At 34.2% G+C, this 18,620-nt stretch overlaps 1 protein-coding gene across 2 annotated transcripts in view; it reads right to left on the bottom strand.

The window, feature by feature from the left end:
* The window catches only part of FBXO8 (F-box protein 8), a 44,107-nt gene that overhangs the window by 7,827 nt on the left and 17,660 nt on the right, over positions 1–18,620 (bottom strand). For both annotated transcript variants that reach the window (XM_077779672.1, XM_077779671.1), the window contains 2 exons: positions 16,595–16,931; positions 13,587–13,713 (listed from right to left, as the gene is read on the bottom strand). In XM_077779672.1, the coding sequence (XP_077635798.1) occupies positions 13,587–13,713; positions 16,595–16,923 (456 nt within the window). In that variant the 5' untranslated portion in view covers positions 16,924–16,931. The remainder of the gene's footprint in view (positions 1–13,586; positions 13,714–16,594; positions 16,932–18,620) is intronic.

Below are 18,620 nucleotides of genomic sequence, written 5' to 3'. Positions count from 1 at the left end.
AAGATAAAGTTAACTGATGTTTCTCATTCAGACAAAAAGAGAAATGACTGACAGGGACTAAAAAAAAACAAAACTCCACAGGTTATAGAGGGTGTTGAATTAAAGGAAAGAGTAATGAGTGTTGACTTTGAAATGCTGAATTTCAGGTGATGATAGATACAATTAGGAAGGCAGAGTGAGCAGTTGGCAATGTAGTAAGATAAAGAAAAACATGAGAGTTGAATTTTCAAATTAAGGATCCTGAATAAGAAGAATAACACAGGGATAGAATAAAGTCCCAGGGGGTAAAAGTCTTTGAAATGTAAAGAAAAGGGTATTCGGTGCAATTACATAGTATAGTTGAAAGAGCACAGGTTTTCAAAGAGGGACCAAATCATGGCTCTGTCCCTTCATGATTTTGAACATAATTAACTCAAACTTTCTGAACTTCAGTTTCCTAATCAGTAAAAATCTTATTAAGTGGCTATTGTGAGGATTTGAAAGTGTCTAGCATAAAACAAGGCTGTTTTCCTTTTTCTTTTAGGTAGCTCAGAGAGATGAAAACGTGGAAAGAGGATAATGAATTTGGAGAATGGGAGAAAAGAAAAAGAAAGTAGTGTCTTTCAAGGTCTCTTTCCACAGAGTAATGGGGGCTCCAGTCTAAGAAGAAAGCTAAGGAATCAGCTCAAGGTAAAGAAACTTGATAGTCCACTCACTTGAAAAATTTATTAGTATAAAGATGGGAAAAATAAATGGACACATTAAAGGTCAATAAGGGAAACAAATGGCTTTTCAAGAAAATTTTGACCCATGCATGTCAGAAGAAGAAAGAGAATCAGCAGAGAGAGTAAAAGACTGATGTAAGGAGTAAGAAGAAGAAGAGATAATGGGAGAAGCAAGCTAAAGGAAAGGGGGGCAGGGGAAGAGTCTGAAAATACAGGTGGAGTTAAAATTCATCATGCTGGCCAAGATCTAAATATTTCCCACTGCAGGAAAGAAGAAACCCTGCAAAGGACTGGCCCTAGGGATAGAGCACCCGCAACACAGCAGCAGAGTGCACCAGAGACACTCCCTGAAGCATCAGGCTCGGGACATCACATGATCTCTTCTTCATAAAACCATTACTCTCACGAGCAGGAAACGTAACAGCTTTCCTAACACACAGAAGAAGACGGAGACCTAGACAAAAATGCCAAGATGGAGGAATTGAACTCAAAAGACTGAGCAAGAAATGGTCATGGACAGGGATTCAACTGAAACAGATCCAAGTAACATGCCTGACCCAGAATTTAAAATAATAATCATAAGATTGCTAGCTGGGCTTGAGAAAACCACATCAGAGGGTCCCTTACCACGGGTGATAAAAGAGCTTCAAATCAATGTGGCCGAAATGAAAAATACAATAACTGAAATTTGAAGCCAACTGGATGCCAAGACCACAGAGATGGAAGAAGCAAAGGAACAAAAAAGTGATATAGAAGATAGAATAATGGAAAATAATGAAGCTGATCAAAAGAAGGAAAGGGGTGCCTGGATGGCTCAGTTGGTGAAGCGTCTGCTCAGGTAATTGATCTCACAGTCCGTGGGTTCAAGCCCCACGTCAGGCTCTGTGCTGACAGCTAGCTCAGAACCTGGAGTCTGTCTTTGGATCTGTGTCTCCCTCTCTCTCTCTCTGAACCTCCCCTGCTCACGCTCTCTCTCTGACTCTCAAAAATAAATAAAACATTAAAAAAAGAAGAAGGAAAGAAAACTCTTGGATCACGAAAGCAGACATAGGGTATTGATAAGGCTTTCTGCACCTGGAGGACAGGGCAGTAGTACTGGCTCAGAGACAGGTAGATAAAGAAACTGATCAAGGCAGAAAGCAGAGTGGATACTGGTTTTCTTCTTATGGTGGACAAACCATCTAGAAAGAGTTGGAAAAGAGAGCTGAATAGGATCTCCCAGTGAAGTGCTGAAGATTTCTTATCTACAACGGTGCCGGCAGAACAGGAAATAAACAAAAGGAGAGCCAGGCGGCAGCAAGAACCCAGGTGACATGGCAACTCATGTTACATTTTCTTTAATAGAACCCGTGTTTCCAGTAATCCAAGAGAGAACAATTAAGAAATTTTGTGAAGTAGACTCCACAGAATATGTCACTAAAAATGGTTATGCAAATGACAGCCTGAAGACTTATACAATCAAATCAGAGTAGCGAGCTGTTTGTTTTGATGTAATTTGTTTAGGAGGCAAACAATTCAAGAAATCATGAATAGATAGCTTATGCCAATGTTAAGAAGGAATTCAGAATGAAGAAAAAGATGTGTTGGGGCTTAGTCACCTATATATACATAAGCCATTGTAAGAATGGTTCTTTTCACATAATTTGTTTTAAGATATCTTTACTTTGTTTCTCCTATTATATCAATACCCACATTTTCTCTCCCCTTTAATAAAGCCTTATTTATTGATTCAAATCATTATTATCCATCGTGTACTTCAAAAGCAAAATCTATCATACTTATGTTCAGGACTGGAAATTCTACATTTTGGAACAGAGTGCATTCTAAAAAACCAGGTATGCAAAGCCAAATAAGAAAGAATCAACTCTTGTTACACACCTAAAACTGACTTTAAAAATTATAAAGTCTTAATTTTAAAAACCAAATACTGACCACTGGTACTGAAAGTACTGGCTATTCGCAAAGACACTTGGCAAAAACATAGTGTAGTAGTTTGTATCAATAAAAACAATCATGTTATAAAACAAAATCGTAACAAAGTGAGGAGTACCTTTGCATTCCTCAGTACACCATAATAAAGAAATTTCGAAAAAACCTGGTTTTAGTTAATTTTGTTCAAATTTGCCTTTGTATACAATGTAAAATCCAGAACCATGGCTACATTTAAGGTAATAAATCTGTCCTTAGAGCATTATATAATGTTACTATAATTATATAATGGAAAGCAAAATGGACACTGCATTTATGTTTTTAGAGGACTTTATTAGAAGACTTTTAAAATAACGATCCTCAAATTTTAACAATAAATTTTTATAAAACAAGAGTTCAATCTAGATTTCTACTCTTTCAGTAAGAACTGATAATATTCATATATGCATTTTAGCCTCAGTGAAATGAGCAACTGAAATGGCATATTTTCACAGTAAAAAAATAATATAAAAATTAAGAGATATAAAAAATATTATGGATGGTTATCTTTTGGATAGACAAAATACTTAGCAGCTCGGAGAGGCAGCCCTCCATAGGTCACATGGAGGGTCCCACTGTCTTGTTAGAAAATAGCAACAATGGTTCAGATGAATGCTCTGATACTGTTTTTTCTCTTTTACAGTACTTTCAGGATCCCTGAAGCAAAATATAAAATCTGTTAATTTCTGTTCAGTCAGCAGTTCTCACTCTCCATATTTAATCAGAGAATATGTATTCATTTTATAGTTAAGGGGGGAAAGCACATAGAACTTGAACAGGTGAGATTCATTTGGGGATATATACTGTTCAAGCAACAAATCAACATGTTGCTTTTTAGTTGCAGCACAATAAATGTGGAAGATTACCTACTGAGCACATTTTAAGACTAGGTATTGATGTTTTTATTGTGTCATTCCATTTCATTTTACCCACTAACTTTTGCAGTGTTTTCTTCTGGAAGCTTCCACACTACTCTCCTCTGTTGTCACACTGACTTTCTACAAGTACTTTAGAAATGTAGTATATTGCATTTATTCATTATAATTTAGGCTATTTATACATATTATAATCATTATTCCTAATCTAGTTACTAGATTCAGAGACTAAAGTAAAAACTATGCTCAAGTTTTGAAGGTTGTCCTATATGAAAAGATTATAAGAGTAATAAATAAAGTTTACCTCTTATTGAGGTGCCTATAAGTAGGCTATTCACAGAAAGCTTCTATGTGATTTAGCTACAAATAAGAGGAAAGGAGGTAATGACAATTGGGAAAGAAATGTGAAGATAATTTAAATGTGAACCGCAGATCTGTCTTATTTCTTCCCTAGGAAGCAAGAGAGCACACATTGTCCACGCTTATGTGTAGGATGTGACAGATGTGAAGAGGAAATACTAATATGCTGTAGCCAATCCCTTACTGAAATTGGTCAGAACAAAGCATTCTAAAGGATAATGAAGAACCATACCGTTCACTTTTAAGAATGGAATATGGAATGAAATTGGCATGGATTTCAGCTTCCAAAAACAATTTATGGAGAATTTTTCCATACATCAAAGTGCACAATGTTGATGAACTGATAAGAATAGTCATATATACACCCTGAATTATTTGCAGCCAGAAGGTGTCAAAAGGAAATCTTACATAAAGGAGAGACCATTCAAAGAAAATCAAAACAAAAATGGAAAATACTTCTAATAGAGTCCAGGAAAATGGAGGAGAAATGTAAGACAGATCGCTGTGCTTCTTTTTCATAGGAGAGAAAGCAATGACATCAGACAAAACAATATAAATGTCATTATCTAGATTTTAAATAACAATTATAAGTTCCTATTGATTAATTCTAATAGACTCAGACAGAGAAAGAATTGCACTGAGTTCTAGTAGTCTCCAAAATTATCACTCTCATGACTGGGATAAATCAATAACATGTAGAACGTGAAGGTAATTCTGAAAAAATAAATAACTACTAATAACTAATATTACTGACAAGTTGCTGGTAGCTGAAGTAAACTTCATCTTCTGTGAAAAGACCTTTCTTCACTAAAGTATTTGTAAATAAGAAAAAGAAAGCATTCTAATCAAAATCTGGAAAAAAAACTCTATTAGTTTAAGGTACAATTCAAACAAATAAGAAAGTGACCCATTTGAATACTACTGTTGACTAATTAAAATTCCCACTTCATAAAAGCCACATGTAAATACTGCATTCACACTACTGTATGCGCATATATGTATATGTTTAAATGACAAGCTCAATTTTGGTAAATAAAAAGTATTTTTCTCATATTAGATTCTCATATGTACATTTATAAATATATTTTGACTGCTCTGAAACGATTTTGAAATACATATTAAGAAAAACCTCATATCTTAATAGTAGACAAGCAGAGAACCAAGCTGGGATTTAAATGGTAGTTTTATTGCTAGCACATGTGTATACTTATTTACGTAATTAAAGTGTCTACTCATCACCATATTCAGCCATGACACATATTTTAATTTAAACATAATTTTGTACAACTAATTATTGTTTAAAACATCCTAAAAATAGATTAAGCTAAGTATCCCCACTGACACAAAAAGTTACTATATATGCAAAAGACTTCATCACATAGTAGGAAATGATATTAAAGGCAAATGGTATTACCATTTAAAGCTAGGAGATGTTGGTGTGACTAATACATACTTTATGAAGGGCCATTACTCAGGTGTCAAATATTTATCTTACTAGAATCCAAAATTCCAGGAAAGGAAGAACCTCCAAGCTTACAGCAATACTTGTCTCCTGACAGTATAAGTTGTTATAGCTGTACCTCTAACATAAATGAAAGCTATGTTTTGGAAAGCACTTAGAGGCACTAAGCATTTAATATATAGCATTTCATTTAATATTCACAGTAACACCATGATATATGTAATATTATTGTCCCCATTTTACATACAGGGAAACTGGAGTGCAGATGTTAATTTGCCAAGGTCAAAGTCATATAATTAGTTAAGTGGAGAGATACTTAATAAATATTATTAAAAGGAATGAATCTATAGAAGGCCTCTAGCTGGCTTTCAAGAGAAGCTATAAACTTTTAAGGATTATATAATTAAACTAATGTTATAAAAGAAAAGATGACCACCATAAAAACCTATGCGTTGGATCATAACTCCAGTATACTTTGAAATGCCTCACACTGTAAACTCTCAAAAGTCAGAGTCACCAGCACAAACAATAAAAGGCAACAGGTCGCTCTGATGCTATATTTACCTGCTAACAAATGGCCAGAAGTGGTTTACAATGATCTTATCACTCTTATAATAATTGCATCTTCAAAATTTTTATGACATGAAATAATACGTTACATAATATTAGGGATAAATGTATACTACAGTTGGTTAAAAATTTTGCATTTAATGTAGAGTTTTCTTTATACTCCCATATTTCAAAGGATGCTGTACAACTGAACACATCCAAGAACTGAAGATATATTTTTGAAATGTACTTAAAATATTAACGCAATATTGTAATCTTGCTAGGTATACTTATCTAAGTTGGCAACAAAAGTAAAATTCAAACAAAGAAAAACTTTTGTTCATGTTAGCTTTGCACATAAAATTTAAGAGTTGGTAGTATGGGTGCTAAAATATTCTAATTTTATTCTTTCTTCTGGTTAAAAGTCCTAGATCAATACAATTTCCCCTAGAAAATTTTCCCCTAGATAATTTTACTAGTTTACGTTTCCCCAAGATAATTCATACTAAATGAGATAAAAATATCCCCTAAGATGTACTAGAGAAAGCAAAAGCAAAATGCATCAGGTGGTTTGCCTGATGAATAAACTATAGGATACTCTAGGTATGAATCTCTTTTTCAATTACATTAAGACAGAAAAAGGGGCTGGGAAATTTGTTTCCCTTTGAAGTTTCTAAAAGGTTTATCCTGAGTCCATGTAATTCTGTGGATTGATTCTACAGGACATACTGGAATGACTCTTGAAGACAAAAAAATGGGACGGTAGCCAAGATATATTGTGGTCAGGGCAGGGTATTGACCTGAATGGCATAGGATATCATTACCTTCTTCAACATACAATTAACACATGATGGATCAGACTAAAGAGATAGATATATCCATACACACCTATACACATGTCATGTTGCCCACAAAAAAGTAAATGGCCTCCAGTTTAGTACGACCTGACTGATCATAATCAGACTGAAAGTACAAAATTATCTAGCCAGAGGATAATATTTAGTGTCTGTGAGGCAGCTTTTTACTGACTCTAATGCTAATCAAGGGGAAGGGATTTTGCCAATGAGCTTGAGTATTTTAGCTGTTTTGAGTAAATCATTCCAATAGAGGAGAAAGCTTTCTAAGCTGTATTCAGTGAGGAATGCCTCTCAGTGTCAACTAGCTGCTTTGCTCTGACTAAATTCTCATTGGCAAAATGGGGATAAAATTTATTTGCTAATGAAAATTAGTATCATTTATTGTTATAAAAAATAATTTGTTCAGGATTACATTATCAAAGTCTTACTGAGTCTTGGTGATGATGATGGTGATGATCATGCATTGGGATCCTCTGGACTGCAAACAACAGGAGCCCAGATTCAAAACTGTAAAGGTTTTGTTACCTTGTATAACAAACAAATTGCAAAGAATGGATCTCTCCTTTCAGCTGGTTCAAACTCTTTATCTAGCGAGTAGTCTAAGTGATGTGATTTAAACCTTGCTGATATAGGGCTTCTGTGACTTTTTTAGAATTACTTTTACAATAGGATATGGTAGTGTTAGAAGGAATTTGAAGGCATCTCCTGAGGTTTTCTCAGAAAACTTTATCCTTCTGTTTTCCCTACTTTGTGGGGGCAACTATTTTCCACTGATAATCAGGCTTAATTACTTCAACCACAAAATAATTACTGATCCTCATTTGGGGGATGGGGGGGAGGCATCTTTTTTGCTCAGTGGCAGGAAGACCTAAAGTGGCAAGAAGGTCGTCTCAACAACTGATGTGCATTGTTGTGCCTCTTATCAATATTCTTCGTTTGGGTAAGTCTTCTAAACCAGTAGGGCCCAGAAATAAGAGGCAGAATAACAAATTTTTACAAGTGGCTCACTAGTAAAACTAGTGTTATGGATGCTTGGAGGCCTGCCCCAAAGCAATTTCAGTCTTTTCATTGCCTTTAGAATTTCAGCCACTGTTGTTCAGTCATGATTAACTCTAAGTCAACTATGTAATCTCTTCTATTCTGTTCTCAGTCTAGGAATATTCACGTGATTCAGTATGTCTGTTAGAAATCAACAGAAGTACAATGAAGGCTCCTAAAAAGATATTTTTCTTCCCAATAAACATAAGGAATTTGAAGAGAATTTCTTTGTATTCTATCTTTGGGGTGAGGATAACTTTTATATGAGGACATTATGTTTTGAGTGGTGGTGGACAGCTTTTTATTAAAGAAGGCAAAAGTTAACACACCTTGAGAGTCCATGATATGATCAGTGGACTATGGAAATAACTTTGGAATATCCATTTATGGGTGTCTTTGGGGGTAAATAAATGTATATGGTTAAGCCACAATTAAGTTTTCTGTTCCTTCCAGCCAAAGCACCCTAGCTGATATACATAGGGAAAAGTTAGAAGTTATTTGCCAAATTGAAAAAGCATCTTAATGGCCTGTCAGCCTTCACTGAAAATACCCCTGTGTTATAGGAGATAATAAAGTTAGTATAGAGAATGATAGCTCAAGGATAAAATGAAAATGATTTGTCACTAATTATTTGATATGATTATTCATGTTAATGTCTAAAAGCAAATATTCAAATTCAATATGGCAATCAGGTTTGTTGTCCGACCCTTATTCTCCAAAGTAACATTTTCTTTAACAGATTAGGTGCCAATCAAAATCCAGAACATAGATAAATCTCAGTCTTTCAAGACACAACTCTCAGTTTTAAGTGTTTTTATAATACTATCAAACAAAAGAAGAAATATAGATTCATAGACTTTCAAAAAGAAAGAGGATTACGAGTAAAATAGGCATGAGATAACTATCAGTAAACAAGAGAGCATTTCATTCAGTTTAGATATCTATCCAGTTAGGAACATATATTTATTTACACATAGTAAAACTACTGATAATCTATACTAGTATATACAGAACATAACCCTTCAAGTGTTGTTTTACCAAAAAACAAACAAACAAAAAAAAAACACACCAAACCTCAAAAGCTACTATGTCAGATAAAGTTGAATAATACTGTATACAACAACCTCCTCTTTCATATTCAAAATGTATATCAATATATTAAATGCTTTGAAAAGTTATTCTTTAAATAAGCCAGCTAACCATAATGTGTCATTTATTAGACTTGGGAACTCCTTTGACTATCCATTATCCTGTGGAATAATTATTCCAAAAAATACATTTGGGAAATGCTTATCTGTACATTCTGATGATACCAATTTCGGATATGGTTTTTAAAAAATAATTTTTTTAACGTTTATTTAGTTTTGAGACAGAGAGAGACAGAGTATGAGCTGGGGAGGGGCAGTGAGAGAGAGAGAGAGAGACACACAGAATCTGAAACAGGCTCCAGGCTCTGAGCGGCCAGCACAGAACCTGATGCGGGGCTTGAACCCACAGATCGCGAGATCATGACCTGAGCTGAAGTCAGACGCCTAATGACGCCTGAGCCACCCAGGCACCCCTCTGATAGGGTTTTCTATCCTTAATAATAAAAATTTTTCATCATTGTTGCTATGCTATGAAGTAAAGGTAATGAACATTTTGTTGCCATATATTAGAGCAAAAAGTAAGATTTAACACCTGAGTACAAACTGCTGAGTTCCTTTTTATAATGGGGAACTACAATTTCCTGTTTATATTTTAGCTGGACCAACAACAAAAAGAATCATAATCTTTAAAATCAATTGCTTATGGATTTCCCTCCAAAATGTGTACACAGGTCAAATTTAAAATATTTCTTCTTATAATAGACTCTATCCCAGATGAATTTAATAATTATGCGTAAAATTGTATGCTTGTGGGCCATCCTTTATGAACACAACGAAAATGTGCTTATATAGTTACAAAAAAGACTACTTTCCCTGACCCCTAAGACAATATAAAAAACTTTTTAAAAACATACTTACACAAGCAAAAATAAAACCTATAATATATTGAAATTAAATCATGTTTGCCAAGTCAAGAAAATGTTTAATACTAAATGGAGCTCCAGGAATACAGCTAGTTGGTTGATAAGAAAAATTACTTTATTATAATACTGTTAGCAGAATAAAATCAACACACGTAACTTGTACATGCAGGGGAAAAACAGCCTAACATACACGGATGGTTTTCAGCACATTCCTTTACCAGAATGTGGTCACCTGCCACAAAGTACACAAGCTCATGCACAAGGTCAAGACTTTACATACAGCTGAGATCACAATGTCATGCAGATAACAACAGCGTGCTAGATAATCGTACCACAAACTGTGCAGATGTTCTCCCCCACCCCATGAGCCACTGCCAGCAGTTGCTTTGGAGTTTGGTTACCCATATCCGTGACATGAACGATGTCCTTTGGAGAATCTTGTTCCCTGTGGCTGTAAGTATTCTTATTTTTATAATATTTTAATGATGCTTGCTATCAAAATGATAAGTACAGAACTAGAAATTATGGAAAAGTAGAGTTTTCATAACACTGAATAATTATACACATCTTATCTCAGGTACTAACAAAAAACAACACTTATATTTAAACATATCATCAAAACTAATTTACTTCTCAGGCTTAAATGAACCCAAAATAACACATGTGATGATAGTGCTTCTATGAGGGCAGAAAAAAATCCTCCAGAAAGTACTGTCTGATTTCTAGCACTCAAAAAACTTGGCAAGAGTCATTCTAAGACCTGGCTAAAGTATGACTCACACAGATGATTCTATAAAAAAATATCTATTAGGATAACTCTTTGAATTAACACAATTTCAATTCTGAAGGCTTGACTTGGATAAACAACCAAGTTGATACTATTTATATTGTCAATGAAATAAAGTTATAGTCATTAAAATACTTTCCCTCATTTCTCTGAATTTACAAGTATATTTCAATGTCTTTCTTTGCCTATTTACAACCTGGGTGCATTCTGGTAAAGATGGGATTCTATTTTGCTATCAGGCAACACATGCTAAGTTACTGATGTTCATAAAAGTGTAGAATCAGAATTCTGGAACCACGAGTCACTCTGAAAGGTTCAACTCTATGCCTCCTTCGCAGCATTATGTGTCCTTTCAGAATAGTGAATTCAATACTTCTGGAATGCTCCAGGATATCAGGCAAGGGAGTGAAGAAAAAGAAAATACAGTCAACTCTCAATAATAATGGAAGATAGGATGGATAAGTCAAATTTGAAGATCAAAAAATCTTGTTTTAACTAAAAACTTCCAACTTAGCAAACATCCAACTTTAAAAAAATTTGCAAATATCCAACTTAAAAAAAAGTTGTTTTTAAGTTTTGTGAGATAAAAGCAGGTCTTTAATTTTGCCTTATTTTGTCTGCCACCCCTCCAAACACAGTAGAGGAGGTGTAACAAGAACTCTGTAGTCTGATATATGTAGCTGCAAAGATGGAAATGTGTTTTGACATCTAGCTTTTCCAATCCAGAGATTTAAAACTACTGATATATTCTAGTATATGAGGGCCTATCTATGGTTTCATCTTTGCATAAAAATGATGGTTTATAATTTGTTCTAAAAATTGATACTCCTTTAGCAAGGCATGACTACTTACCATAATCAATATCAGCAGTTACATCCAATTTTTCTGACTTTGTAAATCTAAAACTCAGTACTTACCAAGTTATAGTTCCCTTAGAATGTAACATTTGCAAGTAATATGAATTGGAGATGACAGTTTTACTCATTATCAGTATAATTCATGACAGGAACCAGAGCGCCTTGAGAAATTGGACATAATAAGGCTCGTCCTTATAATAGCTGCCTTTCTTCATCCTTATGTGATATTCTGCCTCAGTTCTCCAGTAATCATCATTTGATTAACTGAAGAGATTAATGCAAAATATGTGTCTTATTATAAAGTTCATCATAAGAACCATATTAGTTAGCTACAAGTAATGTGTAATTTGAACAAACAAGAATAACGAAGTCTCTGAAACCATGATATTTTTCAAACATGTAGGTACAGAAAAATCTCTTGTACATAGTAGCTAGGCCATAGAGCACGATCAAATAGTGACACGCTTACTATTGCTATATATTTAGATGAGCAAGAACTTGGATTTGACCAAAAAGAAAAGAAAAACTTATGTATTTCATTATAAAATACATCAGAAAAAATTTGCAATTAAGTTACAAAACCTAAATTCATGATAGTTCAGTTTATCCATTCATTTGCCTTCTAAATTAAGAGTCCTCTATTCACTGAAAGTCAAAACGAACGGTAATGAGAACAAATTTCTTAATTTAAATATTTATATCAGGCTTTATAATACATATATTTTGTTATATTTGTGGTGCTAAGATGTAACTGATAATGTATGCATGGTGTTACATTTTTTATTTGTGTACAAGAAAAATTTTAGAAATCATTATGTAGTAAGTGAAAATCAATTTAATATTAAAAATATCATTTGCATTGGGGCACCTGGGTGACTTAGTCAGCTGAGCATCCCACTCTTGATTTTGACTCAGGTCACAATCTCACGGTTCAGTTCATGAGACTGAGTTCTATGTTGGGCTCTGCACTTACAGCGCAGAGCCTGCTAGGTATTCTCTATCCCCTCCGCTCTCAGCCCCTCCCTTGCTCACCCTCTATCTCTCAAAATAAATAAACTTAAAAAAAAATGTCATTTATAATATCAGTATTTTTGTTCAATTTTAAAATATTTTGCATGGGGAAACATTTTTCTAATTATAACATAGCAAAGTTAAGATATTTTAAAAAATATTTTGCTGTGGGGCACCTGGGTAGCTCAGTTGGTTAAGCTTCTGACTCGGATTCAGCTCTGGTCGTGATATCATGGCTTTGTGGGTTTGAGCCCTGTGTCTGGCTCTGCGCTGGCATCATACCTGCTTGCGATTCTCTCTCATTTCCTCTCTCTCTGCCCATCTCCCACTTGTGCTATCTCTGCTTCTCTCAAAATAAATATATAAACCTAAAAAAAATTTTTTTAAGTTTATAAAAAATATTTGGCTACATGATTTAAATAGTTCTTTATACCTTTACAAGAAATGAAAAATAATTTTCAATTTATTTAATTGAAAATTTAAATAAATTAATATCATTGCCAGTTATTTTATTCCACAGAAAATAATTCACCAAGAAGTATTAGTTCTGAGTGCTATATAATTTCCATTGTATTTCTTCTTTTTTAATGTTTCTTTATTTTGAGAAAAATAGAGAGAGCATGCGCCAGCATGGGGAGAGGCAGAGAGATGGACGGGGAGAGAGAGACAGAATGAGAGAGAGAATCTCAAGCAGCCTTTCCACCCACCGTTAGTGCAGAGCCCAATGTGGGGCTCGACCTAATGACTGTGAGATCATGATCTGAGCAGAAATCAAGAGTCAGATGCTTAACTGAATGAGCCACCCAGGAGCTCCTCCATTATATTTTCTAAGAATAAGTCTAGTAGATATTTAAACATTTCTGAGAAAAAATTTTCTGAGAATCTGAAATTTTCTAGGATAAAATGAAAGTAGGGGGAAAATCAGTGAAAGCACTGTCTTCACATTTTGATTACTAATATATTACAATAAGAACTAATTAAATAGTTTGGAATATTCAATGACCTCTTTACTTGGAAGTTTACTGTATTACAGCAAAGCTGCGGCAAGATGTTAATAAAGTTCTACTATTACAAATGTAATAAAATGTAAAAAAGTTCTTCACTTACCTCCTCTGGGTTGGCATTAAAGGTGAGGCTGCCTTCATCCAATTGCATATACAATTTTCGGAAGGAAAATCCTAGAGGTGGGTTCTTATTATATATGGAACAGTGACCCCATGTGGATTTACACAACCTATAAGATAAAATCAGATGAGAAAACATTACTACATTTAATTTCCTAAGTTAAATATGCATATACACGCTATAATAGTAACATGCAACAAAACTGTAATTTATAGCTCTGAAGTTGAAAATGTTAACTTCTGTACTTGTTTGGTTACTAGAGTAGGATCAACAAATGCCTTCAACACTGTGATTCTGATAAAGATTCTGAGTTATAAAGATTAATATTCATGAGTACTATCTTAAGTTAAATATAACCTATTACTAATAATAGGAATGATAGATATTTACTTCTAACATTTACAGAGTGCTTAGTAGATGCCAAACAGTATTTAAAAAACTGAAATAGTATTAACTTGCTTAGTTTTTATAACAATGCTATGATGTTGGTGCTAAAGATAAACACAGACACAATAAAAGATTAAAAAGTTGATTTGAACCCTAGGAGTTTTATTCCAGAGTTAGCAATCTTAATCAAAAAAGCTAAACAGGATTAAGTAGCTCTGTCTCCATTGCAAAATAAAATTGCATGGGGGTAAAGATTGTTGGTAGGGAGAGAACTTTTTTTTTTCTTAACAATACATATATTGATAACAGGCAAACTAAACATAGAAATTATAATGCTGTAACTTCAGAACAGACATAGAAAGCTGTGTGTGTCATTAAGTTTAGCTGCTTAAGATCCTGCTTCAAAATCCTAGTTCTTTACTGTCACAATAATACATGATTGTTTAAAAATTCTATGAAATCTAAAATGCTAATGGTTCACATCAGAACACACTATGTTTCAGATTGGGATAGTTGTGCCCAACTCTGTGCAAAAGCATTAACTACTGGTTACTTTACAATGCCTAGAAATGCTGCATGTCTGCCACAGATCCTGAAATATAAGTGCATTATTCTATAGACACACAGAGCACCGAAATTCTATTTCGGTGCACTTTTAATGTCTATCTCAAAATTATCTGATTTTGTGTGTCCAAAAACAACTACTTGTAGTGACAGACATATTCACTATTGACTGGCTCAAAATTCTTGTCACACACAGTATCATGTACAGGATAATAAGAAAAAGTTTCTGTTTCAGCATGGAACATCAAAAATTATGAGGCTAGTGGCTAAAATATGCAATTTAACATGAGAATAACTTCTTAATAGTTAATTTATATCCTTCCATTATTTTTAGCAGCCACTGATTCAAAATAGTGACTTTAGGAACTTGAGAAAATTATCAATATTATAGCAGCTTCTTTAATCCTCTAGCTTTTGACCTTTATTTCTGAGCTATGTAACAGAACCTTTCAATATTAAGTATTCCACACATGCAAAGGTAAAATAAAAATTTAGCCAGCCTTTAATTTAAAATTGAAGCAATTTATCCCTAAGACACAAAAATCCAAATGTCATAAAAACAGGCGTAATAATGCGGTAAGAATAAAGGAAGCACTTCTTCCAGAAATGAACACCAGATTTAAATCCCAAATGAAGGATACAATCTGATTGAGGTCAGATAAGTTTAGAAATAACCTTTTTTTTTTTTTTCCCAAAGTTCATATACTGGGTTACAAATTAAGGTTGCTGGGAATACTAAAAATGCAGAAAAGAAATTTTAAATAAATAATGGGCCAGTTTTAAAGTATTTTTATGTGTTCCTTTACTAATTAGGAGATTAATAACTGTCATTTAAACACTACTAATTAAGAGAATTTCCTCTAACTTCCACAGCACCCAAACTATAATAAGACAATGAGAGAACAACAATATGATGCTGAGGATTTTTCTCTAACTAGAAGTTGGGAAATTATCTATATAATTAATACTGTAATTTTGTAGCATGAGAAAGCCTCAAAAATGTCATTGTTGGTGATGCCTTTTTACTAAAGTTTGGCTATTTGGATACTTTATTAATTCTCTCATTAGATTTTCATTTAGAAATTATTTAGTCACAAAAAGACCTTTGTTTTAAGTTTGGTAACTTTCACAACCCACATATATGATATTATGTAGGGAGTTAATGTCAGTTCCATAAAACAGATTCTATTCCAAACATTCTTAAATTTATAGATTAAGTTCTAACTGATATAATCACTGCTGTAATTGATATAATCTACCTTCACTTCAGCAAGATTATCTCCTTGCATTCTACAATCTGACTACCTCATTGATGAAATGTTGGTTAGAAAAAGTAAAAAGTAGATGAAACATTTAAAGTTCATGCTAACAAGCACCTATGATAGAAAGAAATACATTAATAAGTAAACACATGATCTTCATATGGGAAGCACAGACTATACCAGGGATGTAAACACTCTAAGTTTTGAATTAAAAATTAAAAAATTTTTTTAAGATTTTTTTTTGTTTTTTAAGGTAGTCTTTACATCCACTTACAACCCCAAGACTTTAAAAATTTCTATTCACCTGTGGGGTTTTTTTTTCTTTTAAAAAAATTTTTTGTGTGTTTATTTTTGAGAGAGACAGAGACAGGGCATGAGCAGGGGAGGGATGGAGAGAGAGGGAGACACAGAATCTAGAGCAGGCTCCAGGTTCTGAGCTGTCAGCACGGAGCCTGAAGTGGGGCTTGCACTACTGACTGAGCCACTCAGGCTCAGTATTTTTTAGATTAAACTGATCATTTCTGATTTACAATATACTGACACCTCCTGACTGGTAACTTCTCTTCTAACTGTAAAGTTTTCTTTTAAACTGTCCTTTTCTCAATATCAAATTTGACTGTGATAACTCCATGTCTTTCCAAATTTTAATAAAGAGCCAGTCAAAACACAAGGTTTAAAAGAAATACTTCAGAATGCATACATATCTGTTACAAAAAGAGCATGGCAGCTTGACTGTGTTTAGAGATGCCTGAATCAAACGTGTTAGGTTGAACTCACCCCTGCCAGAGAAGTTCATCATTCGCGAGGTCCTGCCAAACACATGAGGCTAAGCAGAGGTCAGTCGCATTCAGGTAAGACAGGATGGTAAAGCTCAGCTCAGGGGGCAACATTTCCAGATTAATGAATCCTTCCTGTTCTTTCGACTTCCGTGCCTTCAGAAGATGATATATGTCGATGCCCCCTTGGACCTGTTTCCGATGACTGGTGTTGGAGATGCTGCCGGCAGCCACCCTCCTGCTCTGCTCTCTGCTCAGGTAGCCTTGCTCGCTATAACCTTCGTGCTGTAGCTGCTGGTTTCTGGCCACTCTCCACAGCCCCTGACCCATCTGCGAGCCTGGGAGGAAGCCAGAATGTTGTAAGAAGGTTACCTCTGACACAAAGTACTCATTTACCAGAATTAACATTCTTCATTAAAGCATGGTCAAAGGAGTAGTAGATTATGAAGAAGCGCTGGAGCCTCCTAAGTACAAAACTTCAACCCAGAAAGTTGCAGAAATATTTGATTTGATCACCACCTTTATCCCAGTTCACTAGCTGCTTTTAAAGTCCACAGGTGACATAATCATTTTTCACATGGTGAGGTTTAAAAGTTACTGATGTCCTAAAGACTCTAACAAATTATAATTATGTGGACTCATGGGCCAGTATTAAATACAGCTCTGATCAGAGCACAGGACTTTAGTTAAAAGGCCTCTAGACCCTGCTTTTTATCACAACTCAGGCTAAGCTAAGCTAGCCCCTTTTAACCAAACTCCCAGATGCATAACAGCTGTGAAACAGGCTTTTCCTTTAATTCTTGCCAGTCTACACTTAAGTTGTAGACTGTAATAAAATGTAACATAGGCCCTGAAGTCTAATTCAGAAACCTTATAAATTAGACACCTAGAACTCCATGATAAATAGCTTAGTAATGACTATTTGGTTTTGTTGTTGCTTTAAATAAAAATCATAATTTAAACTAAATTTCCCGTTCTTCTCCAGATAGACCTATGGATTCCTCAGAGGTACCTGGAAAAAGGTAGGAGAAGAGAATGTGCTCCAGGCTTCCTCTGCCTCCAACCAGAGTGGCTCTTCATTTATCTGTTAGAGATACTGGACCGCCACTATACAAATATTAACAAACTACTGGCCTAGGCTTCCTATTTGATCTTGGCTTTAAAATAAGCAACTTAGCCCAGGCAAATAAACTTATTGAGAAAAATTAAATCATGAAGGGCTTTTAACTAACAAGTTACTTCCATGATCTTTTTTCCAAAATATTCCTGTTTTACAAACCCAAGTCGACTACTAATATGTATGTGCATGTAATTTAAAAACTTGGGGAAAAAAAATGATTTTCATATAAAATCATGAAAATAAATTTCATAGCATCACCTAACCTTAAAATAGTTTTAATGAGCTGATTACAATGAGAACTAACAGGAAAAGAAAGAACGAAAGAAAAAAACCATGGGTGAATAGAAATTTTGAAAATTCTTAGGAATTTGAAAATTGAGTAGAATTTCAAAGAATGTCAAAGAAATTTTTTCAGGATTTAAAAAGGCATGATCCACATGTATGCTTACAGAATTATTGGCTATTTTTTAGATAGTGAACACTGTAGTAGGTTACTCATTGATCAAAACAGAAAAATAGTCCAGGATAATTTTTCACTCTTCCCCTTTACAGTTGACTGCTTGGAATCCCAGCGGCTTAAGGTATAAACGAATGTGGGGTACAGTGAGAAGGAACATATTAATAATTTTCAAACATGGGGTGATTTATTTACAAAGAAAACACAAAAAATAATCTCTTACCCCTATAATACATACCACAATAATGGTAGTGCTTAAATTGGTGATTAGAATATAATACTTAAATTTGTATTCTTTATATAGGCTCTTAGGAGTTGAACAGATATGCCCCGGAGCTGGAGAAAGTATTTACAAAACACCTATTTAACCAAGTACTGGTATATATAATACTCAAAAAACTGAAAGTCAACAATAAGAAAACAACCCACGTAAAAATTTGCAAAAGATCT

Source organism: Crocuta crocuta, unplaced genomic scaffold (assembly GCF_008692635.1).
Source record: "Crocuta crocuta isolate KB4526 unplaced genomic scaffold, BGI_CrCroc_1.0 scaffold158, whole genome shotgun sequence".
Lineage (NCBI taxonomy): Eukaryota > Metazoa > Chordata > Mammalia > Carnivora > Hyaenidae > Crocuta > Crocuta crocuta.
Note: the sequence above shows the minus strand (reverse complement) of the source record. Positions and strands in the feature narration are given on the sequence as shown.